The sequence below is a fragment of the Rhinatrema bivittatum genome, chromosome 4 (assembly GCF_901001135.1).
Source record: "Rhinatrema bivittatum chromosome 4, aRhiBiv1.1, whole genome shotgun sequence".
In the NCBI taxonomy this organism is placed as follows: domain Eukaryota; kingdom Metazoa; phylum Chordata; class Amphibia; order Gymnophiona; family Rhinatrematidae; genus Rhinatrema; species Rhinatrema bivittatum.
The window spans coordinates 248967457-248994927 of NC_042618.1; the positions used below are offsets into that span (position 1 = coordinate 248967457).

The window sequence follows — 27471 nt, forward strand, 5'->3', positions numbered from 1 at the left end:
TGCCTGGGTGTCTAACTGGACTCCCAGATATTCCAGAGATTGGGAAGGCTGTAGGCAACTCTTGTTTAGGTTGACTACCCATCCCAGGCTTTCCAGAAGGGCGATCACTCTGTTGGTTGCCCGATGTTCTCCTCTCGCGATTTCGCCCTGACCAGCCAATCGTCTAGGTAGGGATGGACAAAGATTCCTTCCCGTCTGAGCGCCACCGCTACGATCACCTTGGTGAAGGTCCGTGGCGACATGGCCAGCCCGAAGGGCAAAGCCCGGAACTGGAAGTGGCGTCCCAGCACCTTGAAGCGTAGGTAGCGCTGATGATCCTGGTGAATCGGGATATGCAGGTAGGCTTCTGATAAATCCAAGGCCGTGAGGAATTCTCCTGGCTGTACTGCATTCTTGACTGAGCGCAGAGTTTCCATGCGAAACCTCGGGACCCGTAAGTATCGATTGACTGACTTGAGGTCCAATACGGGCCGGAAAGTGTCCTCTTTCTTGGGTACCATGAAATAAATGGAATAATGCCCAGAATTCATTTCCCGTGCAGGTACCGGGATTATGGCTTTCAAGGACAGGAGCCTCGCCAAGGTAGCTTCCAATGCTGCCTTCTTGTGGATCGGACACGAAGATTCAACAAACCTGTCCGGAGGTAGATGGAAGTCCAGAAAGTAACCCTTTCGGATGATGGTGAGGACCCACTAGTCCGTCGTAATCAACCCATCTGGGGTAGAAGAGGGTTAACCTGCCCCCTATGGCCCCGTCCCCCAGATGGATCGGCTGAATCTCATTGGGAGGCGCGGCCAGGGCCTGAACCCGAGCCGGCTCCCCTCTTCTGCTGCTTGGGCCGAAAGGACTGGTTCCTGGCCTGCGGTCGGGGTGCCTGATAGCGACCCCTATAGGGAATGAAGCGTTGGGAGCTTCTGCCTCTGGTAGGCCTTGGAAAGTTGCACTGGTTCCTTTTGAACCTGTCTTCCGGCAGTCGAGGTATAGGAGAGGCACCCCATGTGCTGACCAGTTTATCAAGGTCGCTGCCGAACAGGAAAGAACCCCTAAAGGGCATTCTGGTGAGGCGTGTCTTCGAAGGAGCATCCGCTGACCAATTCCGTATCCAGAGCTGCCTCCTAGCAGCCACAGAAGATGAGATCCCCTTGGCTGTTGTATGGACGAGGTCGGATGCAGCATCCGTGAGGAACGAGAGAGCGGACTCCATGTCTGCCGCCGGAGCATTGTTCCTAAACTGTGACAAACAGGAACGCATCACCACTGTGCAGCAGGTTGCAATTCGCAAAGACAGAGCTGCCACCTCAAATGTGTTTCAGGATGGTGTCCAGTCGCCGGTCGTGAGGTTCCTTGAGGGCTGCCCCCCCTCAACTGGAATGGTAGTGCGCTAACCAAGGCGTCCACCTGAGGGCACGCCAGCATCTCCTTGATTGCCGGATCCAGGGGGTACATGCCTATCAGGCCCCGCCCCCCTTTGAATGAGGCCGCTGGTGCAGCCCATTCCAGATTTATCAGTTGCTGTGCGGCTTACAAGAAGGGAAAATGGCGGGCTGTAGGGCGAAGACCTTCCAGAGGGTTCTGTGTAGATGGCACAGTAGTGCTGGGGCCTGTAATATCAAACTCCTCCAGGCACTGAGATATTAGGTCAGAGATCTTCCTTGGGAAAGAACCGCCTCATGGTTCGATATGGCTCCATCCCCGAGGGAAGTTCCCCCTCCTCGGAGGGTTCTGATTCAGTCTCCGAGACATTAGCGTCCGCCTGAACCGGACTGCCCAGAGGCGGGTGCGCGGGTCCATGGGCAGGGTCCGCTGGAGCAGCAACAGGAGCAGCAGCCACAGTAACAGCAGGGCCTGGACGGAAAGCCGATTGCATCTGTACAAAGGCATGGATCTCCTTAAAGAGATCCACCCAGGAAATGGAGGTGGTCTCAAGCCATCGGGGTACCAGGTCCCCCGGGATTCTAGGTTGTTAGAGACTGCCCGCGAGATCCGGGGTGGCCCCTGGGGAACTGTCAACAAACCTTGGTTGAGACTGGTCCTGGCCCAAGGCTCCCACTGCGTCCTCACATTGGGCACAAAGGGAGTCTGGCTCCTCGCTGTGCATGGCTCCTCGCTGGCATGCTGAGCAGAGGCAGAGAGCTTTCACGCCGGAATCAGGAGGCGCCACCGGGGCATTCGATTGTTCCATTGCGCTCAGCACTACGCGCTCAGCACTACGCGCTCAGCACTACGCGCTCAGCACTACGCGCTCAGCACTACGCGCTCAGCACTACGCGCTCAGCACGATACAGGCGCCTATCATGGGAGCTCAATACCTGAACAGGGCCAACAAAATGGCGACCTCCGCGGCATGCTGCATACAGGCAATGCCGCCGATCCTCGAACTTCGGAGACCAAAGTAAAAGTTGTGCGCCTTACCTGATCCTCGGCGCTTCCCGGCTGAAGCCCGGGTGGTCTCCGGCTGCGGGGGGAGAGAGGGGGAAATACCTTCACCGCCTCGCTTGAGGAATGCACTCGCTGCCTCCCAAGTCCACGCCGGGACTGAGGCGCCTCTTAGCTCAACCCAAGCCTTTCCTGCTCTGGGACTTGGTCCCTGCCGCGATTCGGCCACTGGACCGAGGCCTAAACCTCCGAGGGATCACGGAAGTCACCTCGGGAAACTCAAGTGGGGGGAGGGACCGAATGGTATCACCGCAGGAGTGCGGGGCTCGATGTTCTGTAGAAGTTTAGTAAGTAGAAAGTAGAAAATAGAAAGTAGATTGGAAACACACTCAGCGAGAGTGCAGGCTCTCCAAACTGCTTTGGAGACTGAAATTACTGAAGAGCTTCACTTCCTGTGGGGGTATATATACCCGTGCTGACATCAGATCAGTCTCCAACTGCTAGCACGAGCACACTATACCCACTTGTTCTGAGTCCATCTGGCTACATGACAGGAAAATGAAGGTTTTTTTTAGAAGTGAGTTTTTGCAAAGGTAAGTTGTTGACCTGAGTGTGAGAATTAGTCCTTGGGCAGGTAGTCACTAGTGTTTCCCTCCCACCTCCTCATGGTTTTGATAGATTCCCACATTAGGAGGAAAAACGTCACAATACTAATCTGATTTAGAATACTATTTTTAGTAAGACTAACTTTAGCTCTGTTGCTGGTCATTGACAGCCTAAACAAATCTAAACACTACTACTACTAAACACTACTACTACTACTACACTAATTGGCTGAAATGTAAATATTGCATTGTTCAATCTCTCCCCTCTTCCAGCTCCAAGTTAATTTTCCCTGTTTTATTGTTTTATTGTAACTTTCTCACCCTTCAATTGATTCTCTGTATTTAAAGTTCACAGTTCTATTGGGAATATTGTTATCACGTTACCTTATGCTTTTCACAAATTGTTAATTGTAAACCGGGTTGATGTGATGCCAGTCATGAAACTCGGTATAACAAAAACAATAAATAAATAAATAAAATAAATAAACACCTTAGATTAAATGCTAACCTTTAATGAGAAAACAGAATTCAAGCTCTATTTTCCCAAATATAGCAAGTGCTAGAAAATAGGAAGTCACGGCAAATTTGCTTAAATTATACATTAAGTTAATAAAAAGCCAATTTAAGATTAGTTTACCTTTTAATTTGTTTTACTTAACTTCTTCCAAAGTCTCACTTATTCAGTCACTCCAAGTCTGCTCCACTGCCTGTTGCTTCTTCCATTTAAATTTTACTTCCCCAGTTTGTCTAGTCTGCTTCCCTATCCCTCCCCCCCCACTGCCATAGGTGCAGCCCAGCCATTGTAGTTTGACAAGAGCAAGCAGCTATGATTTACAAGAACAGCCAAGTTGTAGCAGCAATTGTGTGCTTGGGGGTAAGGGGAAGGAGACTGGGAAGACCCAGCTATATAGTGGGGTGGTGGCTGGACTGGACCTTATGTGAGGGACACCACAAAGGTGAGACGACTATTTAATAGCTTTTCTATACCGATATTCCTGTAAAATATACATCACAATGGTTTACAATGAAACAACATTCGCTCAGGGCGATACAGAGAACATAGGTAGTTAACAGTAAAACGGGTCATACTCTAGGCAAACCTGGTATCCTCTCCCAGATTTCACAGACAAGGCAATTTCTGTGGTAGCTGCCAAGGCATTGCAGCAAGATAGGGACCCTGCCTGTCTTCCAAATTAGTATGACCAAAGAGGAAGAGGCAGGACATGACAGGAATGAACTTGCCCCCCGCTACCCTTGAGCATTTGATAGCACATGCCTCACCTGCTGGTAGTGCCTCTTGTGAGATGGAGTTTTGCTCAGCATTAGGTTGCTGTATGTACTGGGGCAGAGTCTGAGTGCTACTTGTAGTGAATGTTTGATTGTATCCTGTAGTAAATGCAGATTCATCTTTTATGTCAGACTCTTTACGTGGAGGTAAGGGAGCATCCACTTTAAATACCTGAAAATGGAAAACAATAGCTGCCTTTACCTCTTAACATCCTGATAACGGTTGTCACTTTCCATTCATCTACCAAAGAAAGGTAATGACCAAGAGAATCTATGGCTCAGCTGAATCAGTTTAAGATATGGTGGGGGATTAATCTTATCACCTGGATTCATAGGGCAGCAATTCAGACAGACGTTTGTGTACCTGTAAACAGGGTTCTCCATAGACAGAAGAATCTGCTTAGCATATGGGTGACATCACCTGATAGAACTAAAATTTAGATCTTAGTTTTACTGAGAACTGAGTTTGTTCACATGTAAATTACCCCATGAGTCCCTCAGTCTTCCCCAGAGCTTGAGCTTTGAGGTAGTTGACTCTAGGGAAGCAGGTGGGTATTACAGCTGATTCATCCTGTTCTCTATGGAAAGCCCTGTTTATAGGTAAGAAAACTTTCATTATTGAAAAGCAGGCATGAATTAGCTGCAACATGCAAGTCCCAAGCTGTTTGTATTATGGAGCATGTACTAGAAACAAATTACTGCACAAACCTACTTGTCATGAGATTAACTTTGGACATGTCTAGGCTGTAGTGGGATATAAAGATGTGAACTGAACCAAACAGCTTTGCATGTCTTCAATGAATTGACCTCAAGATGAGCCACTGGCTTTCATTTCAGCCTTAGTCTAATCTAAGCCAGGCAATGCAGAAGTGTGTTAAAGAGTGTCAACTGCCTTTCTCCAATCTGAAATCAAAAGGACAAGAATTGAAGCTTGATGGCAAGGATGCATCCTTTAGGTAGTATGCCTCCCTTTGTGTATGTGGTTTTGGAAACAATGTTTGCAGCATAAATGGCTTGTTTGATGCGGAACGTGTACACTAGTTTTGAAAATATGCAGATATACCATATTGCAAAAAACAGCAAATATGGAGAATAAGAAACTAGAGCCTGCAATTCGCTTACTCTGAGCTAAAGTGACAGGCTACAACTTTCCAGGTGATAAACAGAGTCCACTGACTCAAGGATGATCAGAACAAGATTTCATGAATTAGCAAAGACTACACTGAAGTCCCAAGGCACTGGAGGTTTACTGACAGAAGGCATGGAATACCATAATCCTCATGAATTTCAGTACCAATGCACAGAGATTGGAACCCATGTCATCTGCTGGTAATACCATAATGGCACTGAGATGAGCTTTAACTGAAAAGGTGCTGAGGCCTGAGGAACATACTGAAACAAGTCTCTTGGGCCTCAGGAGAAGGTATCCAGGGGGCTGGTTCTGCACCATGTCAAAAACCTCTTCCACTTAAAATATAGATCTAGCTGACTGCTTCCTAGCTGAAGTCAGCATGACCTCCCCCCTCCTTAGAAAGAGGGGAGGAGATTCCCATGCATTCAACTTTCACACTGAAGGCTAGCAAAGGCAGGCTCAGAGGGCAGAGCCTGCCATTCTCCTGTGCAAATGTCAGATATCCCCAATGGAATAAGACTGACAGAAAAGACACATTTGATGCAGCCAGTCCAATGCTATGAAGATTACCTTTGCTTGTCCTGAAGGACCTTCTGGACAGTCCTGGCAATCAGAGGAATTAGCAGGAACATATATAGAGTAGACCTATGCAGTCTAGCACAAAAGTAGTGTTAGCTAACCCATAGCTGCTTTGATGCATGGAATAGAGTTTTGACCTGTTCATCTTAGTACAAGGCTCATTGGAGTTCTCCTAGAGTGAAGTTGTCCACAACCCCTTGAACCAAGGACTTCTTGTGCAGCTGCAGTACTGAGACTGCCTGCCAATGTGCTCTGGATTCCTGGTAGGTCATGGACTAGCCCATAACCAGAATTGGGAGGGCTTTTACAGAGGGTGTATAAGCCTGTGCCTCCTTGTTTGCTCAAGTAATATGGCTACCTGATTCTCTGGATCAAGACTCCAGTAGGTGAGAGTCCTTAGAGTGTACTGGATGGCTCGTAATTCAGGTTGGGTCCTAGCAGAGAGTCATGGTCCCAGACAGTATCAGTATTTGTAAACACTGCAACCTTTGACAGAACGGTGACCCTAGACAAGCAGAGTTCTTTCAAGGTATGAAGAATGAACACATCCTGTTTGCTCTGCTTATGAATTTTGTCACCACAACATCTGCTGCTTCCCTAAGCTAGGCTGCTTGTCCAATTGCAAAAGTGAAGATATGCACCACCATCTGAAACATATTCTGTACAGAAGGCAACTTACTCAAAGTGCAGGAGCCTTGATTTCTCAAAGAACTGAAAAGTTCTGATGAGGGGCTGCCAGGACAGCAGCAAGAGATGCAATGAGGCAGAAGAACAGCCAGTGAGATGTGTCCATGGCTGCTGCCTGAACTCCCTAGAGCCAGACAGGTCCCGTCCCCCCCCCCCCCCAACTCGCCTCATTTATACCCACAATCTTTCCACAGCAGGCTGCATTTTTTTCCATTTTTCCTCAGGTTTGCTCGTCTTGCCTTTCTTAAAATTTGTTGGAAATCCAGACTTTCTATCCGGGATGGGTCCCTCGATTTTTCAACATTGGGTTGGGTAAGGGGGTGAATAGTCTGGCCCAGTGTCGATTTAACTCCTGTACCCTTTATTCCTTTGAGGAGCTTACAGAATGGGATACACCCCATGCTCCCATTTTTTTTGCCTTCTTACAATCTTGACACTATTGTCTGCCTGCAAAAAATGTATCCATGGTTTCCCTCACGGACACTGAAGACAGCTGATACCTCTGCCAAATTCAATACAATTGCTGTATGGGGGAGGTTAATCTTACCCGAGCTGTCTGCTCTGCATTGCCTAGCAGCCAAGTGGAATAATGATTTGGGTGAGGACATATCACCTCACTTACTGTCCTGTGCCTTTAAGCTCATACATAAGCATTACTTGGCAGCTTCCATGAGTGAAACATCTATGAAACTTCTTAAGTTGTATCTCACCAGAACTAGAGGCATGCAGATGAAACTGGGGGGATTCTGATTTTTGCCTAAAATGTAAAACCCTTCTGGGAAATCTTTGCTATGTGTTCACTGGCTGTTTAAAGTTGCAACCCTTTTGGAGTCCAGTCTACAGTTACCTAGACCGCCTGCTGGATTGTCAGACTTCATGGTCCATATCTGTTTATGGGATAAGACTGATCGCATTCCACAAGGGGGGAAGGAAATTCCTTGCAGTGACTTTTTTGCTAAAAAATGATCCTATTTAATTGGAACCTGGCGGAAAAAGCCTGCCTCACATTGGAAAGAACTAATTATGCAAACTGCCTGTTTAGAGACCTCCCAGCTCACAAGGCTTTCTATGCTCTTAGGGGTTATTTTTTATGCTGGCATAACATTTAAAAAAAGACTGGACCTAGTTATCTCCAGGCATGTTACATCTGTTGCCCCTTCTCAGGGAATCTGTGTGTGGATACACTTTTGTAGTGTGGATGTGGTGTGATTGTAGAGGTGATTCTTACAGAGAGGAATGCATGTTGGGGTGTGGGGAGGGGGAAAAAACAAAACAAAACTAACTTTTCTGGACCTGTGTTTTTTCCTTGCTACGAGCTCCTTGCTCTTTATGGTTATGTTTGTTGATGGCATGTCTTCAATAAAGTTTAAAAAAACAGCCAATAAAATGTAGAGACTGGGCACATCTGTTCAGCAGCTTGAATTAAGATGGAGGGGGTTCAAGAAGCGAAGTACACAGAACTCCTGTACATACTGAGCTCAGAGCTTGGGCCATGTCAGCACCAAAATGTCATGAAGATTAACATTTGCTTCTGACAATAGGCATGAAAGTCATAACCAGCTAGTCAAAATCCCACACCTTGGTATTTAATGGAATATAAAGACAAACAGCATTTAAACTGGTCAACCCAACTATTTGTGATGATTCTCTTGTTCTAGCTCAATTGAATAGATCTTCTAAAGGTCATGCCAGAAGTTTTTCACCCTGTGGCAACAGCCATACATGAGGCAGTTTGCTCTGAACCTATCTTGCAAAAGCAAAATTAAAGGAATCCAATTTGTACCACTCAGGGTAACTCTTCACTGTAATGGGTTCAATACAAGGTATTCCTTACAAGTTGAGCACTTACTGTCTGCATAGTCCGAAAGGGAGCTGTATTTATGGCCACAGAGGTGCTGTTAACTGGAGAACACTGGAAGGCTTTTTCCTGGGATACCGGTGACATGGACGATTTTGAGGTACTTACAGGAGACTGTTGCTGACTAGGCGAAGGAGCAGTTGCCTGAGAGGGAAAGCAGAGAAAAGTCACAAGCAGTTAATATGTTAGGTACAAATGAGCCAGTGTTTCTATAGGACATCTAGATACAGTAAAAAATGTAGAGATTACTTAACTGATAATCTCGTTTTCCTTAGTGTATGCAGATGGACTCAAAACAAGTGGGTATAGTGTGCTCGTACTAGCAGTTGGAGACGGATCTGACGTCAGCACGGGTACATATACCCCCGCAGGAAGTGCAGCAATTCAGTAATCTTCCTTGCAAAAGCTTTATGGATATATTTAATTTAACATTTCTATACCGGTCTTCATGAAGGGATTCATATCAGGCCGGTTTACATGGAACTTAGGGGAATAACTAACCAAACAAGAGAGCAGAAGCAAAGTTACATATAACAAGGAGATTGAACTTGGGGGCTAGAGTAGCCAGGAAGAAGTAAGACAAAAATAACTAGGGGTAAAAATACTTATGAATAGTAATGAAACTAGTGCGAACGTCCCATCAGTAGGGCAGAGTCTGGATTGAACACTTTAGAAATTAGGGGAAGGCTTGGAGGAAAAGCCAAGTCTTAAGTTTGTCGGAAGGTAAGAAGGCAGGGTTCCAGTCTTGGGTCAGTCGGCAACTTGTTCCAGAGTACTGGGCCCACTGTGGAGAATGCATGTTCTTTAGTGGAAGTTAAGCGGGCGGATTTGTTAGGTGGGACTAATAGAGTTCCTTTATAAGCTTCTCTGATGGGTCTTGCGGATGAGTAGAGTTTGAAAGGATCTGAAGGTCTAGTGTCAATTGATAGTGGATGGTTTTGTGGATTATAGTGAGTGCTTTACGTAGGATTCTATATTTTATTGGCAGCCAGTGCAGGTTTTGGAGAATAGGGGTGATATGAGCTCGCCGGTTGGTGTTTAAGATTCTGGCTGCTGCATTCTGGAGCATCTGTAGTGATTTGGTAGCGGAGATGGGGAGCCCCAGGAGTAAAGCATTACAGTAGTCAGTTTTAGAGAATAATGTTGACTGAAGGACGGTTCTGTAGTCCTGGAAGTGAAGGGGTTTGATTCTTTTCAGAATTTGAAGCTTATAGAAACAGTCCTTAGTGATATTGTTGATCGATTTCTTTAAATTCAGATGTTATCTAGGATAACTCCTAAATCTCTTGCTTGAGATGTGTCGGACTGTGATCGGTGTTGACAGTGTGGTCAGGTGAGATAAGAAGGATTTCTGTCTTGGCTGCATTAAGAACCAGGTTCAGGCTGGAGAGGAGGCTGTTAATGGACTTAAGGCAATTTTCCCAGAAGGTAAGTGTTTTTGGAAGAGATTCTTTTATGGGGATCAAGATCTGGACATCATCTGCATAGAGGTAGTGTTTTAAATCTAGGTTTGTGAGTAGTTGACAGAGGGGCAGTAAGTAGATGTTAAAGAGGGTGGGGGATAACGAAGAGCCTTGGGGGACACCTAGCGTTGATTTGAAACTTGGGGATTCTTTGTTATTGACTCTGACCTTGCAGCTTCTGTTGTTGAGGAAGGAGTCGAACCATCTGAGGGCGAGTCCAGATAACTGATGTCTGAAAGGCGGTTTAGAAGGATGGCGTGGTTCACAGTATCTAAAGCCGCTGAGATATCTAGGAGGACAAGTAAGAAAGAGCCCTTTGTCTAGGCCCATGAGGAGGTGGTCTGATAGGGAGATGAGAAGGGTTTCTGTACTGGACGCTTTATGGAAGCCGTACTGGGAAGGGTATAGTATTTTATGTTCCTCCAGGTAGTCAGAGTTGTGTGTTCACAACTTTCTCTGTGAGCTTCGCTAGAAAAGGGAGGTTGGATATAGGTCTGAAGTTGGAAAGTTCTTTAGTGTCAAGGTTAGGTTTCTTGAGGAGAGGTTTGAGGGACACATCTTTAGCTCATCTGGATAGATTCCATGGGCTAAGGAGCAGTTTATGATGTTGGCCAGTGATCTGGAGATGGTGCTCAGGATGAGGAGCAGCAGTTTAGTTGGAATGTGGTCTGTTGGATGGCTGGAAGGTTTCAATTTCCTAAGGGTGGATTCGATCTCCAAGGGGGTAGTGGGCTCGAAGGAGTCAAGAGAAGCTCCAAGGAAAGGGGTAGAGTTCGGGTTTAAGGCAGGAGGTTTTGAGTTGGTGGGGAGAAGTGCTAGTGTGTTTATAATTTTATCCTGAAAGAAGAGTGCTAGTTCATTAGCTTTGGATTGAGCCTGTTCATCTGGGATGGTAGGGGCAGAGGGATTTGTGAGTTGGGATATGTAGGAGAATAGAGCCCTGGCATCATATTGTATATCATGGATTCTGCTGGCATAAAAATCTTTTTTGTCTGTAGAAGCGAAGTCTTGTAGAGATGGAGTGTGCGTTTATAATCGGATAGTGTTGTGGTGTTGGGGTTCTTACGCCATGTGCTTTCCTTGTGTCTGAGGACTAGCTTCATCTGTTTGAGTTCTGGGGAGAACCAGGGTTGTTTCTTTTGTGACCAGTTGATGATTTTCGTCGTTTTGGGGTAGAGCTTATTGGCTATTGACTGATACTGCTCCAGGAAAGAAGGGCTGAGTTGGGGGTGGAGATATCCAGGTTAGAGAGTTCCTTGGATAGATGTTCGCTAAACGTGTCTGAGGCACATGGTTTACAGAAGTGGATGATAGAGTGTGGTTGAGGCTTAAAAGGGTTTAATTGAGTCGAGAGAGTTGTTGATATCAGGGAGTGGTCGGACCAGGGGACGGGGGTGCAGTCTGAGTTATTGTATGACAGGTTTGAGTTTATGAAGATGAGGTCGAGCGTGCGTCCTGCTTTGTGGGTAGGTTTATTGATTTGTTCAAAGCCCATGGCCCTGAGTGTGGAGAGGAAGGTTTCACAGTTGGGAGAGAGCGGTGAGGCATCAACATGTAGATTGAAGTCCCCCAGTATCATGACAGATGAGTCAGTGTTGATGTGTTTGGCAATGGTTTCTATGAAGGGGGATGCATCGGTGTCAAGTAATCCTGGTGGAGCTTAAACTAGAAGAATTTGCATATGTTTAGATTTGAACAAACCTAGTTCCAGTTTTTTTGAGGAGGACTTGATTGGTTGCTGATTGAAATGGAGTTCTTTCCTGGTGGCTAGGAGAAGCCTGCCTCTTTTTTTATTTCTTGGGATTGAAAAGAAGTCGTAGAGGTGTATCGGTAGTTGGTTTATCAGGGGAGTGTCAGAACTTTTTAACCAAGTTTCTGTGATGGCACAGACGTCTGGTTTGGAGTCCAGCAGGTAGTCATTGAGGATGTGTGTTTTCTTTGTAAGGGACTGAGCATTGAAGAGAGTTAGAGTGAATATCGTGAGTCCTAATAGCTGGGTGAGGGGTGAAGTCATGATTGGGATGAGTGTTCTTAGTATGGCTTAGGGTTCGTTGTAGAAGCCAAGAGTGATGAGTGTGGTGACAATGAATGATGGGAATGGGGTAGGTTTGCACGGTGCTTCCACAGAGTGTGCAGGAACGGAGGGTAGTTGTGTGTATAAACTGAAGAAGGTGGTCTTTGAGTCTCCTGTTTTGTGTTGGTCTTAGAAGTGATTGTTGATGATTGGATGAGAGAACTGGGGATTGTTAGTGTATAGAGAGTTATTAAAGAGGTTGAAGAAATTTTGTCTGATGTGGTTGATTGGAGTCTGAGCTGGAGCAGCAAGAATCTGGTGTTGGAGCATTAGGAGCAGGTTGGGTATTGGGAGCGTGTCCTTATGAAGCGTGGGTTGAGCAGGTTGTAGGTTGCTTGGGAGCATTGAGAATTAGTTGGTCTGGCAGATGTTGTGAGAAAGGTGTGTTTGTAGGTGAACGGCAAGTGTTGGCTGAGTGTGGTGTTGATTGGAGGACTGATGGATGAGTGCTGGCAGAGGCTAGGTGGGGGCCGAAAGACAAGGTGGAGGCTGGCGAGTGCTAGGTGAAGGTTCGAAGGAGATGTTGTAAGGGCAAGGTGGCTGGCAGGAGGTTTCGGTTTTCAGTTTTGGGATCTCACAAAGGGGCGCACTAAGGGGCAGGCCCCTTAGGTCTCGCTCCTTCAGGCGTCGTGGCAGATTTAAAGGGCCTGAGTTGGCTCCTGATAGGCCGGCAGAGTTAGTGTGGGTGCGGTGAAACTCACCACTGTTTCCTGCTCTCTTCAAAAGCCTCGGGGGAGTTTTTAAATTCCTTTCGCTGCGAAGTTGCTTTTTTCCGCGCAGTTCACCCTCGGGGGTGAACGGGCTCTTGCCCTGAATGGGCTGTGCCGACCGCGTGAGCCCCGGTGGAGGAGAGGCGAGGCCTATTGCTGGGATGGGCGGTGTGACTGACCGATCGATTAAATGAACATGATTACCCTGACCGATTGATAGTAGCTGGAGACCACCAGTGTTCTCAACCGGAAGGCGCCGACACCCGGCAAAGGCTGGATGCCCTATATAAGAAAACATGGCTTACCATGAATCAGTGAATCCCCATGTATACCGGCAGCCGGGCGGGATGCTGAGTCCATCTGCATACACTAAGGAAAACGAGATTATCAGGTAAGTAATCTCTACATTTCCTAGCATGTAGCAGATGGACTCAAAAGAAGTGGGATGTACAAAAGCTACTCCCGGACTGGGCGGGAGGCTGCCCGAGGTCCATTTAGGATTGCCCTCGCAAATGCTGTGTCCTCCCTGGCCTGGACGTCCAGATGGTAGAATCTAGAGAAGGTATGGAGGGAGGACCATGTTGCCGCTCTGCATATCTCTGCAGATGACAGCATCCTAGTTTCTGCCCAAGAGGCCGCCTGCGCTCTGGTAGAGTGAGCCTTGACCCATAGAGGTGGTGGTTTTCCCACTTCTACGTAGGCCACCTTGATAACTTCCTTGATCCAGCGGGCGATGGTTGCCCGAGAGACCGCTTCCCCTTGCTTCTTCCCGCTGTGAAGGACGAACAGGTGGTCCATCTTTCGTACTGCTTCCGACATTTCCAGGTATCTGGACAGCAGCCTGCCGATGTCGAGATGGCGCAGTATTCGACCTTCTGACTTCTTCAAACCTTCCATGGTTGGTAAGGATATGGTCTGGTTGAAGTGGAAGTGCGAGACTACTTTGGGTAAGAATGAAGGAACCGTGCAAACATGGATAGCCTCTGGAGTGATTTGGAGAAACGGATCATGGCAGGACAGCGCCTGTAGCTCTGAGATGCGGCCTGCTGAGTATACGGCCAGCAGGAACACCATCTTCAAGGTCAACAAACGCAGGGGCAGGCCTCGAAGGGGCCTGAAGGCGGATCCCGCTAGAAATTCCAGAACTAGGTTGAGGTTCCACAGGGGCACTGGCCACTTCAGTGGCGGGCAAATGTGTTTGACTCCTTTCAAGAAACGTGAAACGTCTGGGTGTGTGGCAATGCTGTTGCCATCACTCCGGGGACCATAGCAGGATAGCGCTGCCACCTGAACTTTGATGGAATCGAGGGACAGACCCTTCTGAAGTCCATCTTGCAGGAAATCCAAAATGATAGGGATTTTAGCGGCATGTGGATTGGTGCTGTGGGTGTCGCACCAGGCTTCAAATACTCTCCAGATTCTTATATATGTTAGTGATGTGGAGAACTTGCGTGCTCGGAGGAGTGTATCTATCACCGGCCCCCAAGTATCCCCTTTTCTTCAGTCTAGCCCTCTCAATGGCCAGACCATAAGAGAATTGAGCTGGATCCTCATGGAGGATGGGACCTTGCCGCAGCAGGTCCCTGTGTGGAGGCAGTGGTAGTGGATTCCCTGCCAGTCTTCTCATGTCTGTGTACTAGAGTCTTCTTGGCCAGTCCAGGGCCACTAGAAGAACTAGGCCTCTGTGCTGCTGAATCTTGTGCATAATGGCGCCCAGCAGGGGCCTTGGAGGAAAAGCATATAGCAGGATCCCCTGAGGCCATGGCAAGGATCCCGCCTGCGGCTGAAATATCTGGGTACTTGAGCGTTGTACCTGTCCGCTGATCCACAGTCCCCCCCACTGATCCACAATCATCTGGAAAGCTGTGGGCGACAGCTGCCATTCCCCCGGGTTTAGGCTTTCTCTGCTGAGGAAGTCTGCCGTGGTGTTGTCCTTCCCGGCGATGTGGACGGTGGAGATGTCCTGGAGATTTGCTTCTGCCCAAGTCATCAGGGGGGGCTATTTCTAGGGATACCTGTCGGCTTCTGGTTCCGCACTGTTGATGTATGCCAGCGGAGTGGCGTTGTCAGACATCACTGACCGCTCTATTTCGAAGTCTGTGGGCAAGTCGCAGGCATGCTAGCCTGACTGCCCGTGCCTCTAATCGGTTGATGTTCCACCACCCTTGGGCGGCGAGTTCTTCGCAGTGTGCTCCCCCCATCCGTTCAGGCTGGCATCTGTAGTGAGCAGGGTCAAGGTTGGGGAGGACATTCTTGACCCCCGGCTCATGTGGCCGGGCTGCAACCACCACCGTAGCTGATTCCGCACTCTGGCTGGTAGAGGTAGGTGTACGGTGTAGTTCTGTGACCATGGGCTCCACAGAGATAGGAGGGCGCGTTGCAATGGTCTCATATGAGCCTGCGCCCATGGTATCACAACAAGATGGCCTTATGGCATCCAGAGTGGATGCCAAAAGGCTGAGGACCTGTAGGTAATCCCAAGCTGTGGGCCGGGTGGCACTCAGCAGGGCCTGCAGACGATTCCGGAGCTTTGATCTCCTCTTGGAGGTCAGACTGACCTTGTCTTCCTGGGTGTCGGACTCCTAGGTATTCCAGCAACTGAGAAGGCTGTAGGGAACTCTTGTCCAAGTTTACTACCCATCCTAGGCTTTCCAGAAGAGCTAACACTGTTGGTTGCCTGGTGGCTCTCCTCTGGTGACTTTGCCCTGATCAACCAATCGTCCAGGTAGGGATGGACGAGGATTCCTTCCTTCCTGAGGGACACCGCCACTACTACTATGACTTTGGTAAAGGTCCGCGGTGCGGTGGCTAACCCAAAGGGTAAAGCTCGGAACTGAAAGTGTTGGTCCAGGACTGAAGCGTAAATAGCGCTGGTGATCCCAATGGATTGGGATATGCAAGTAGGCTTCCGACAGATCTAGAGATGTGAGAAACTCCCCTGGCTGTACTGCATTTTTGACAGACCACAGAGTTTCCATGCGAAAGCTGGGGACCCGTAGGTGTCTTGACTGACGAGGTCCAGGACGGGCCTGAAAGTGCCCTCCTTCTTGGGTTCTATGAAATAAATGGAAGTGTGCCCAGAATTCATCTCCCATGCAGGCACTGGGATTATGGCTTTTAGGGACAGGAGCCTCCGCAAGGTAACCTCTAGTGCTGCCCTCTTGAGGGGTGAACAAGGAGATTCCACAAACTTGTCCGGTGGGAGCCAAAGAAAGTCCAGGTAATAACCTTCTCGGATGATGGCGAGGACCCACTGGTCCGAGGTAATCCCGACCCACCTGCGGTAGAAGAGGGTTAGCCTGCCCCCTATGGGTCGGCTGATTGTCATTGTGGGGTGCGGCCGGGACCGGAACCTGAGCCGGTTCTCCTCTTGTTATGCTTAGTCTGAAAGGATTGGTTCCTGGCCTGAGAACGAGGTGCTTGGTAGCGAGCCCTGTAGGGGTGAAGCGCTGAGAGTTTCTACCTCTGGATGGCCTAGGAAGAGGGCGCTGGCTCCTTGACCTGTCTTCCGGTAGACGGGGTAATGGAGAGGCGCCCCATTTATTGGCCAGTTTCGAGGTCGCTGCCGAACAGGAGAGATCCCTTAAAGGGCATTCTTGTGAGACGTGTCTTGGAGGAAGAGTCGGCCGACCAATTACGTAGCCAGAGCTGTCTCCTGGCTGCCACTGAGGATGACACTCCCTTGGCTGCCGTACGGACTAGGTCGGAGGCTGCGTCAGTGAGGAACGAGAGCGCTGATTCCATCTCTTCTCCCGGGGTTTTGTTCCTAGCCTGTGATAAACAGGAACGCGTCCCCATGGTGCAGGTCACAATTCGTAGGGACATGGCTGCACCTCAAAGGCTTGTTTCAGAATGGCGTCCATGCGCCGTCATGTGCATCCTTGAGGGCCGCCCCCCTTCTACTGGAATGGTGGTGCGCTTCACGATTGCGCTAACTATGGCGTCTACCTGGGGCATGCCAGCAGCTCCCTGGTTGCCGGGTCTAAGGGGTACATGCCAGACAAGGCCCAACCCCCTTTGACTGAGGCCTCCGGCGAATTCCATTCCAGATCGATTAGCTGCTGTGCTGCTTGTAGGAGGGGAAAATGGTGAGCCGATTGACGTAGGCCCTCTAACAGGAGGTTCATTCTAGGTTCCCCTGGGGTGTCATGGCCCGGGATAGCCAGCTCAGATAGGCATTGAGAGACCAGGCCTGGGAGATCCTCTTTCCGAAAGAAGCGTCTCATGGTCCGATATGGTTCTATCCCAGAGGGAAGTTCTCCCTCCTCGGGGGGCTCATAGTCTTCCTCAGAGCAATCTGAATCCCCAGAAGTGGGGCTTCCGGGTGGCGAGTGGCCGTGCCTAGGTCTTGAGGGTCCAGGGGCCGGGTCATCCGGTACGTATGGACCCGTTCGGGGATCAGACTGCATTCTGACAAAGGCATGAATCCCCTTGAATAATTCCACCCAGGAGAGCGAAGCAGGATCTGGCCTTAGGGGCACCAGGTCTCAGGTTCCCTGGCTGCTCACCGCAGCCTGCTAGGTCCGGGGTGTGCCCTGAGGAACTGGCAAGTGCGCTGGGCCCGGTCCTGGCCTGGAATTCCCAGGGCCTCCTCACATTGGGCACATAGGGAGTCTGCTTCCTCGCTCTGTGTGGCTCTGAGGTTGCATGCTGAGCAGAGGCTTAGAGCTCTTATGCCTGATTCTGGAGGTGCCGGCTCTGCGGACGCATGGGCTCTCTTACACTCCATCGCGTCTGTTATCTTCTCCCAGCTGGGGTCTGCGCTTTGTAATATGCGCGAAAATGTGCACCTACCAATATGCGCCTGTCCACGGGTGCCTGTTGAACCTGCACCTAGTGACGGGCGCTCTTCTACATAATTCAGGTGACTTCTATCGAATATGCGCCCAAGTATTTTCGGGCGCCTAACATACTTCCCTGCTCGCTCAGATTAGCCTAAGCGCTAGAGCACGGCGACGAACCAGGGCAGAAGGCGACGGCAAGCAGGCAGACAAGATGGCGACCTCCTAGGCGGGTTGCCACGTAGGCAGACTCCGCTGATCCTCGCTTCCTCGGAGACCAACAAGAAAAGATGTACGCCTTACCTTGTCTTCGGCGCTTCGGGAAACTCAACTGGGGGAGGGACTGAATGGTATCACCGGAGTGCGGGGCTCATCTTCAGGTAGGTTTCTTCTATGAATTTAGTAGTTAGAATTTGGAAAAAATGCTCAGCGAGCGTGAGGTAGCTCCAAACTGCTTTGGAGACGGAAATTACTGAATTGCTGCACTTTCTGCAGGGGGTATATGTACCAGTGCTGACGTCAGATCTGTCTCCAACTGCTAGCACGAGCACACTATACCCACTTGTTTTGAGTCCAGGCTAGGAAATTTGCATTTTTTTCTTGCTCTTATTCTGGATCTTTTAATGAGTACTGGGGTTGAAGCTCAGATTACTGAACAGTGTTTCAAAACAATGTACAGCAACACTAACGTTTAACAGTAAAATATACCAATTGTGTGTTTTAAAATTGGCAAATTTGTTTCATGAGTATACCTACCTGAATTGCAGAATATAAAAAGAAAAGGAAGCATTCAAGGCCTCTAGCTAAACTAGACCAGACTGCTCAAAGTTTCTGAACATCTTAAGTCTACTGGACAAGAGAAAAAAGTACACCTTTTAAAGCTGAACTACTTGTCAATAAGCCACCAATTTAAGATTTATTACAATATCACCCATGTATCCCAGTGCTTAACCTAGACCTCAGAGCACACCTAACCAGTCTGGTTTTCAGGATATCCATGATGAATATGCATGAGAGATTTGCACAGAATGGAAGCAGTGCATGCAACTCAAGCATATTCATCATGGATATCCTGAAAACCAGACTAGCTAGGTGTGCCCAGAGAACTGGATTGAGAAGCCCTGATGTAGCCTCTTGCTCAGGGGGTCAATTTCTGATTTAAGGGTTCTTTAAAAATGACTGAATATATGTAGTGCAATGTCTCAAGCCAGTCCTGGAATACTTCCCCAGCCAGTCGAGTTTTTAGGATAGCCACAGTAAATAAGGATTAGAGATTTCAATATATTGCCATTACATGCAAGTTTGATATACATGTAGATATTCTAAAAATTTGATTGGCTGGGAATACTATAGGATCAGCTCAATACTAGTATAGTGGGCTACAGGTGAAAACAAAAAGCAGCTCTGATCAAGTCCATGTCTAAAACATCTGAATTTTAGTAGCTGTGACTAATTAGTCTGCCTTACTTACAAACTGCTCCAGACAGTGAGTGCACATTGGTTTTAAGCATCTGTGCCAAGCATCGCAAGTTCTACTTCAGCAATGCATTTTTCTTATGGATCTTCTGACTTGCTCCTCCTTGTAACCTTGCTATTGATTTAACTTACAACTCTGTAGTACAATGGATCTCAATCCAAAATAAGTCTGATATATCTTACATGAATTCATCCTAACTTACCAGAAAGGATCTAATTCATTCTGAGCACTTTTCTCAGAAGGAAGTTCCCAGTTAAGCCTATTTCAAAGTAACCATAAACTAGGTTCCCATGTTCTTTAGGATGTATACGTGTTGGGGATCCCCTTCTACTCACTGATACAACTATCCTCATTGACTGACTGGAAACTAGTAAGTGGGATTCTATATTCTTCCCAGGAGCTGAAGGCTTCACTAAATTGCCACTCTCTAATCAGTCCTCCAGTGGACTCAGTCTTTCAGATCCACTTACAAACATCACCTGGATGGAGCTGAACATTCCCTCCAGAGCATGCTCACATCTTTTGGGGCATTACCACAAGGGATTATGCTTTTAGAGCAGTGGTCCCCAAAACTGTCCTGGGGGCCCACCAGCCAGTCGGGTTTTCAGGATATCCAGAATGAAAATGCATGAGAGAAAGTTTGCATGCACTGCCTCCATAACATGCAAATTCTCTCATGCATATTCATTCTGTATATCCTGAAAACCTGACTGGCTGCTGGGCCCCCAGGACAGGGTTGGAGACCACTGCTTTAGAGCATGCAGCACAGGTGCTACACAGATTAGATATGTAAGGCAAAAAGTTAATGTACTGCAAGCTTTTTGCATTTCATATTCTTTACATGTTCACTTTCTTCCTGAATTTGGCCTGTGCTTGACCGTGAAACAGTGAGGCTGATGTCCACTTAGCAGATTTCTCCAACGGCTCTAGTTGAGAAGGTTAAGTAATATTTTTGTATTGGTCTACTGAGTAGTGCATGGGGAGGGTCCTACTTATCTGAAGGATTTGATGACTTAGTAATAACATGTATTACATTTGGCAAACTTCTGACTATTCATGTCAAATCTGTTCATCTACAACAGGCCATCATGCTTCCCCCTCCAAGTTGCTCCAGTACTGTGGAACAGTCTTCCAGTAGAGTTACATCAAGAACAGAGCTATAAGAGACTTAAACTCTTAAAACCACTATTTCAGAAAGCTTTTGTATCTGTACATTGGAATGTTATTTTAGCTGTTGTGTGTATGACCATTTTGCTATTTTGGTAATCTGCCTAGAACGAAGGTAACTGGCAATGGGTGGTCTATAAGTTTCTGTAAATAGGAATGCAGTCAGGTTCATATAAGATGAAAAGTGAAAGTATCACTGCACATTAACTGGGGTGAAAATTGTATTAAGGCAAGTTACCTGTATATCCATGCTGTCTTTCTGCACCAGATGTTCAGAGAGGTGTGTATTCTCTTTATATTTTGGTTGAGGTGAAGCATAATTCTCAGGCTCTTTAGCAGGTGTTAAAGGAATCTGAAGGCAAGAAATAAAATTTTATACTTCCACTTTTATCAAAAAGGGGGGGTCACCTCATTTAGATCCAAGGACAATTAAAGTAATTTGTGCAAGTTCAAAATCAACATGCCAATTGGGTACAGATTAGCATTCTGGGGGGCAATTTTATGAACAGGCCACAGAACTTAGCAGGCTGTGCTCCCAAGTTACAATTTTCAAACATACATGCAGGTTCACTTTGAAGTTTACCCCAGCAAAACCACATGCACAGCTACACCAGCTATTTGGCGTGACTTTGCTGCAGGGATTTATACACATTTAAAATAAAGTGTACACAGGCCACAACCCCACCTACTCCCTTGGAAAGCCTCTCCCCATACATAAAATGCACACATTGGGTCACAAAATATTCTAAAGAGCCATTTCTACTGAACTCCCTATGAAAACAGGGACCCTCTTAAAGGCCATCTATACCTACTAGAGACCACCTTTGGTTTTAAGTTTTTATATTGTGTTTTCTGGGAATTTCAGTGTTTTAATGTCAAAATTCCCAGGAAACACTGAAAATTAAGGACCCTAAACACGTAACTACAAAAGCATTACACTGGTAACATGGAAGCCAGCACAATTAATTTGTGTAGGACTAATCCCTAAACGTTCTAAAGGATGGTTTTGACAGATACAAACCCTAGGCCTTTGTATGCAAGGTTTACAACCCACCTCTTCTTGTGCAGGTGGTGACAGGGAGAGATTTGTTTCAGATCCAGATAGAGACTCATCAGTAGTAGTTAAGGCATCATCATTTGATCCTCTTAATGGCTTGGAGGAAGAAATCTGAAACATGTTAACCTGATGTTTATGTACATAAGAGCTCTACTATGAAATTTTAAAAAAAGTTTACACCATATTTTGGCTACTTCATTTCAAGAACATTCATGACCTTACGAGGACCACTAGAGCAGTACATTGAAACTTAATGGGGCAAAAGCCAGCTGATCTCCCCCCTTCCCACCACACTTTGGGTAGAGAAATACCAATGCTTTCAAACACACCAGCTACTTCCTCCCCTTCAGCTGACCCTGTTCTACATCTTTGCCCAAGCATGTCCAAATTCTGTTACCAGCCATTTCCTTCCTCCAATTCTTAATATTGGAGTCAACACATAGGCCAGCTTCCATGGTTTACCACTACTGTGAATCCATAGCATCACAATTTGAAAGGCTATTCAAACACATCTGGTCTCCCCATTTCGTCTGCTTCAATCCCACCTGTATTTAGGAAATCTAACCTTGCCATCAATTGGCTGCCCTGATTTTTTTTCAGTTAGCTTAAAGAGTTTATTGGGAAACAGCATTATAAAGAGGTATATGGTAACTGAACCATAGATTAAAAGCGAGTGGCGCTGGTTTATCCTGCGCCGCGAATATAACATGGGGGAAAGCGCGCGAGAGCAGAGTCAGGGATTAAGAGATCAGGGGAGGGGGAAGGGCAGGAAAGTGCAAGCTGGGAAAGGAGGTTAGGAACAAAAGAAAGGGAGGGGGGAAAGAGCGAGTGGTTACAGGAGAGTTCTGAAGTCACCTCTCCTGATGGACAAGAGTCAGGTGACATGGGCAGAGGCAGTTGGCAGTCTAGGAGAGCAGCGTGTGGGAAGGGAGCGCGCTAGTTTGTCAGATAAAATATAGAATTTAGTTTGGGCCTGAAGATGAAGCAGGAGGATAAGAGGCAGACCTGTGTTACCGGCAGAGAGGCAAAAAAAAAAAAAAAGAGAGAAGGGTCGTAGCACAGTCGCAGTGAAATTCAGGAGAACGGTCAGCAAGGGTATGTGTCCCCCACCACCGGTTACAGCAGCTTGAACAAACAGCCGTTATTCAGCTCGTGTGGGTACGCGGCACAACGGCGGGGGTTAGAGGCGGTTAGATCGGAGAGCCGGCGGGGCATAGAGGTGGACCCCCCCCCCCCCCCCCACCAGGCACCCATGTGTCATGGTCAGAGTAGGATGCACAGAATACCAGGAGAGCAGGGGAGGGGCTGCAGAGTGTCAGGCGGAAACTGCACGGACCTCTTGGGCTAGCGTCTGAAACCAGGCGCCGGATGAGAGTTTAGTCAGCAGCGTGCAGCTGTGGGCATGGTGTAGCAGTTAGGGGGCACAGGTGTCTGTATAGGCGGATAACATGGCCAGCAGGGTTGTAAGGATTAGTGGACGCAGAGAGGAAACGGGAAGCCAAAAGGGGGACATGCGAGCCAAGAGCACGGACAAGCAGAATGGAGAAACAGTGGCGGCCCACATGGCTCAGATGGCGAAGGAACAGTGATCAAGATCCAGCAGGCCAGGCGGATGGAAAGGCACATGGTGAGTGGGCAGGGGGACTAGTGGAAGATGTAACGCGAAGCGAGGGCATGTGCCAAGGTATGGGGGCACGGGTGAGTAAGGCTCGGGGGGGGGGGGGTTGGACAGTTGCCAGGCAGGGCAGGAGGCCAGGCTACTGCCAGCCAAGGGAAGAGACGGCTGAGGACAGAGCGATCAGCAAATTCCCAAGTGACATGCGAGAAGGCTAACCAAGGTTAGGGCCTGCAGGGATAGGTTTATAACCACTGGGAGTGTGGGGGATGGGTACTTCGGCTGGTCTTGTCTTTGCAGGAACAAAGGAGCAGACGCATACCGGGGCGTCAAGGAATGAAGCATGGAGGGAGGGACAGCAGGACATGCCGGACAGGACAAGCAGCGTGGTGTGTGCAAGCAGTCAGGGGCACAGCAGAGGAACGGAACACGATATCCAGTGCGGAAGGAGGTAAAGCGAGGGAGGGTCATAAAAAAAAAACAGACCGCTATAGAGGCAGAGGTTCTTCATGTTCCTCTACTGATAACAGCACTTCGCCAGAGCCTTCCAAGGATGCCAGTGTCAGGCAAAGCGAGGCGCATATTTGCAGACAGGGGCCGAACCTGGACAGTGGTCACCCAATGCACCCTGAATGGGCCACAGGAGGGGGTACCAGGCACATCAGGGTGTAGACGCAGATACGTGTACTTCCCAGTAGCGGCAGGGTGGAGCGGAAGTAAGAGACGACGCAGGGAGGGCAGCATGATGGGCAACAGACTGGGAGCAAGGTGCACAAGAATATCCTTAAGTGGATGAGGTGTTGCCTATTTATTTATTTACTTTTAATTTTTATATACCGAAGTTCTTGTAGGGACTACAAATCACTCCGGTTTACATAAAACAATGAACTGCCCAACAGAGAGCGGAGCTTTACATAGAACTGTAGAACATATGGAACAATATAACTAGATGACAATTTAACAGTGATAAAATAAATTATAGTTTAACTGGTAATACATAAAGATTATATTATTTAATATAAGCAGTATAACTATTTAATGTAGAATAAAGGCGTATTAACAGTGCCAAATATATATATAGAAATGAATTTTTTGAACTCAAAGATAGCTATCCAGCCTAAGCTATCCAGCCTAGGCTGGATAGCTTAGTAGGGCTTTACACACTGGGACAATTCTGTGCACCATTAGCATATGGTGACGGTACACCATTGACACTTAGGATTGCGAAGGTGGACTTGGCTCCACTATGATGTACAGTTAAAGGAAAGGATGGTGGGCAATAGAATTCTGTCTAGGGGTAGCCGGACATCAACCTATAGCTCACACAGAGGTTCGGCGAGAGGTAAAGCTAGGCTATTCAGGGAGTGAAGGAATAGCCAGAGGTTAGCACAGTGGGTTATACAACATGACAGTGTTAAGGTTGCAAAGTCTACTTGGCAACCGTGGGTACGTCACTGTATATTTATGGGATGGGTTGTTCAGAGGGAGGTATTGGAAGGGTGACGGCGATATGCGTGAGACAAAGAGGCCGAGAAGCAGCAGCAGTCAAGTGAGTATAAAAAAAGGGTTACAGGCACATTCCGATGTATGTAGGAGTTACGACCGAGCTATCCGATTATTTCCTGGGGCCAAGTCAGACATGCTTGCACGGCACATCAGTGCACACAGGCTAAGGTCAAGTTTACAAAAAAAAAAAAGAAATTATACATATATATGGCTGCTGGCAGATAGAGTTACAGAGGTCAGGGCGTTGAGGGGGGATCCAGGGTGGGATAAGGCCTGGGAGATCACGGGGCAGGAGTACATCTTTTAGATCAAGGCACGCAAAAGTGTGCATTGAGGTAGACAAATGCTCTGTGCGCAGATGCTTGGGGAGAGAGGAAGGGTCATAGGGGGCAGGGGCGAGGATAGCGGTTCAGAGGTTTAAGGACGGGAGGTTGCAGTTTTTTAGCATAGCCAGGAAGCTTCACAATTCAATAAATAAAAAAATGAAATGGGGAGTGCCACAGGGCACCGTTCGGATGTTGAGCATTGCTTCCTTCCTGTACAGTTCACGCCATTTCGGAAGCAGGAAGGACGATTTTGGACGGCAGGGATAATCTGAGGTAGAGCCCGCCTTACCTTTGGCTTTGAAAGGTGATGTCAGTGGCTGAAGTCAGGTGGCAGGGGGGGTGGTATACACTGTACAGGAACATGGAAGTTTGCCACTTAAGGGGTATATTAGGAGGGGTACCAAGGATGAGTAAGGAGCAAGACGGAGGGGAAGCAACAATGGGTGATACATAAAAAAGGAGGAATGTTTTTCGCACTAACTCGTGTGTCTGGTTTCAGAGCTGTGGGAGAGAATGCATGGGACGGCATGTGCCTGACTTGTGGGCCATTCATTTATTCACAGAGCCCAGAGACATGACAGGACACTACCTGATAGAGAGCACTTTGATTTGGAAAGTAGGGGAAGGATGCAAGCATGGTCCAGTAGGAGGTGCAGGCTATGGGGACAATCTTTTGCCTTTTATACAGGCATGAACTGAACTGTGGAGACACCTAACATTCTACTTCATTCGGGCGGCAATGAAGTCTGTGTTAAATGTGTCGGGTACAAGTGATGATTAGGGAGGCACAGGCGAGGGTGGGTTGGTAGAACATTAGAGTCAGGTGAGGAATGGGAACTCGGGGAGTTAACTAGGACATAGGCAGAGAGGGGATGAAAGGGGATTTTGGGGAGCCACTATTGGTCTTGGAATGTTTATAGCAGAGAATTAGCAAATGGTAACAGGCCGCAGTGGGGGAACAAGCCGACCAGGTCGGTTTGTTTGTGGCGGAAAACCCGAGCCCATGTATGTTGGAATATTGGGGGTGGGGCGATTTGGTTGGTGGTGGGGGGGGGGGGGGGGGGGGGGGGGGGAGTGCCTCGTGTAGTTGGGGGCTGCTACACGGGATGACCAGAGAACCATGGGGCTAAGGTTCACGGTAGAGCTTGCTCTTGCTGGTTCGAGGCAGAGCATGTGGAAGAGGGGGAGGGGCAGTTACACCATTGGGGATTAAGGTGGTGGAGGACCAAGGCAACGGGTGGGGGAGGGGCAGCTTATGGTTAAACTTGTTGTACGGGCTCGGGTTAGTTGATTATTAAACTGCGGCCTATTTTAAAGCCAAGTGGTTGTACGAGACAGTGATCGAGCGCAACGTTTTTCCTCCCTATGTTATGGGATTTTCCTGTTTGTAATTCACATGAATATAATGAAGTCCACTGAAAAGAGTGATCTAGTCCAGGTCTGGTTATTTGAATAGGTAATGTAACATTTCATAGCAAATGTTAATCTATTTTAAGGTGGAGAATGTATTCTAACTTATTCACTACCCCATTGTTTAAGCTTTATAAAGTGATTCCCCACCCCCTTTTCATGTTAAGTTTTTATATTTTGCAGTGTGTTGTGTGCACATTTAATCTGCTTGATGTTACCCTGGGAAAATGTGGGATAGTTTATAAAAAAAATATTCATGAGATTTTAAATATAGCTGCTCCATAGATGTTACCCAAGTCTTCTAGGAAGGCTGACAGCTGGAATATTGCTCTTAAGATTGCAGCCAGCACTCCTTGTAGGTAACCGCAGTGCTGTTCGGGTTGTAGCTTAATGCAGCCATGCCTCAAGTTTGCAACCCAGCCTAATGCATGTGCACCTGTATTCTGCCCACTGGCTCATCTTCCCTTCCCCTTGGTCCTTAAGGAGTCATAGGACTAAGCAAACAAGCCACCTCCATTTCTTCCACTTGTTAACCACAACCAACCCCTTACATTGTGCTCAGAGTATCAAGCATGTTTTAAAGGTGTCTTGAATTCTACCACCTCTGCTGGTAGTCTTTTCCAAGCATCTACCCTCTGTGTTGCTTTGTACCTGCAACTTCCTATCATGACCTGTCTCTTAATCTTTCTATTGAGAATTTCACCTACTTTATTGAAGCACGTCAGATATGACAGTTTCTATCAAGTCTTTCCTTCAGAGAACACCTGGTGTACTAGGCCTTGGTAGGGTTTGTATTGCAGGCCTTTTTATAAAAAAAACTTCTCATCTTATGTCTGAGATGGTGTCTCAGTGACAAATAGAAACATTACCTCTTCCTGATACCACTCCTTAGGCAGCCTCACTGTACTGAGTTTCTCAGTAGCTTTATTAAATTGGCTTCATGTTGTGTGATTACTTCTAGATCAAGTTTGTTTCCAGTTCTTGTTCTAATTGATGGGGTTAATGGATTTTTGCAACCCAAATGCTTGACTGCCCATTTTCTTAATTTAAAATTGATTTCCCACAAGATTAGAATTAAAAACCCCCATAAAGGTCACTTATGTATTTGCTTTGTGTACACATTTATCTCCCAAATTTGGCTTACAACCAATTTTAGGATAGACTTATCTATATAAAAAGCTAGAAACAAATGTTCACTTATGTATCCAGCCCAAAACTGAAATTAAATTTAAGACTGATGTATGTAGAGGCTGAAATTTTATCAGTGGATTTCCTCCCCAGGTTAGTTTGCAAAATTGGAATTCCTGTACATCAATCCTCTGTTCATTTGGATCCCTTTCCCAATGTTTGAAAGATTTTTG

At 47.5% G+C, this 27471-nt stretch overlaps 1 protein-coding gene across 5 annotated transcripts in view; it reads right to left on the reverse strand.

Annotated features, from left to right (window-relative positions):
• Window positions 1-27471, reverse strand: part of CAPRIN2 (caprin family member 2) — a 263440-nt gene that overhangs the window by 68507 nt on the left and 167462 nt on the right. For 3 of the 5 annotated variants that reach the window (XM_029600006.1, XM_029600002.1, XM_029600001.1), the window contains 4 exons: window positions 21251-21379; window positions 20435-20548; window positions 8516-8668; window positions 4263-4440 (listed from right to left, as the gene is read on the reverse strand). In XM_029600006.1, the coding sequence (XP_029455866.1) occupies window positions 4263-4440; window positions 8516-8668; window positions 20435-20548; window positions 21251-21379 (574 nt within the window). The remainder of the gene's footprint in view (window positions 1-4262; window positions 4441-8515; window positions 8669-20434; window positions 20549-21250; window positions 21380-27471) is intronic. The other 2 variants (XM_029600005.1, XM_029600004.1) reach the window with 2 other exon arrangements.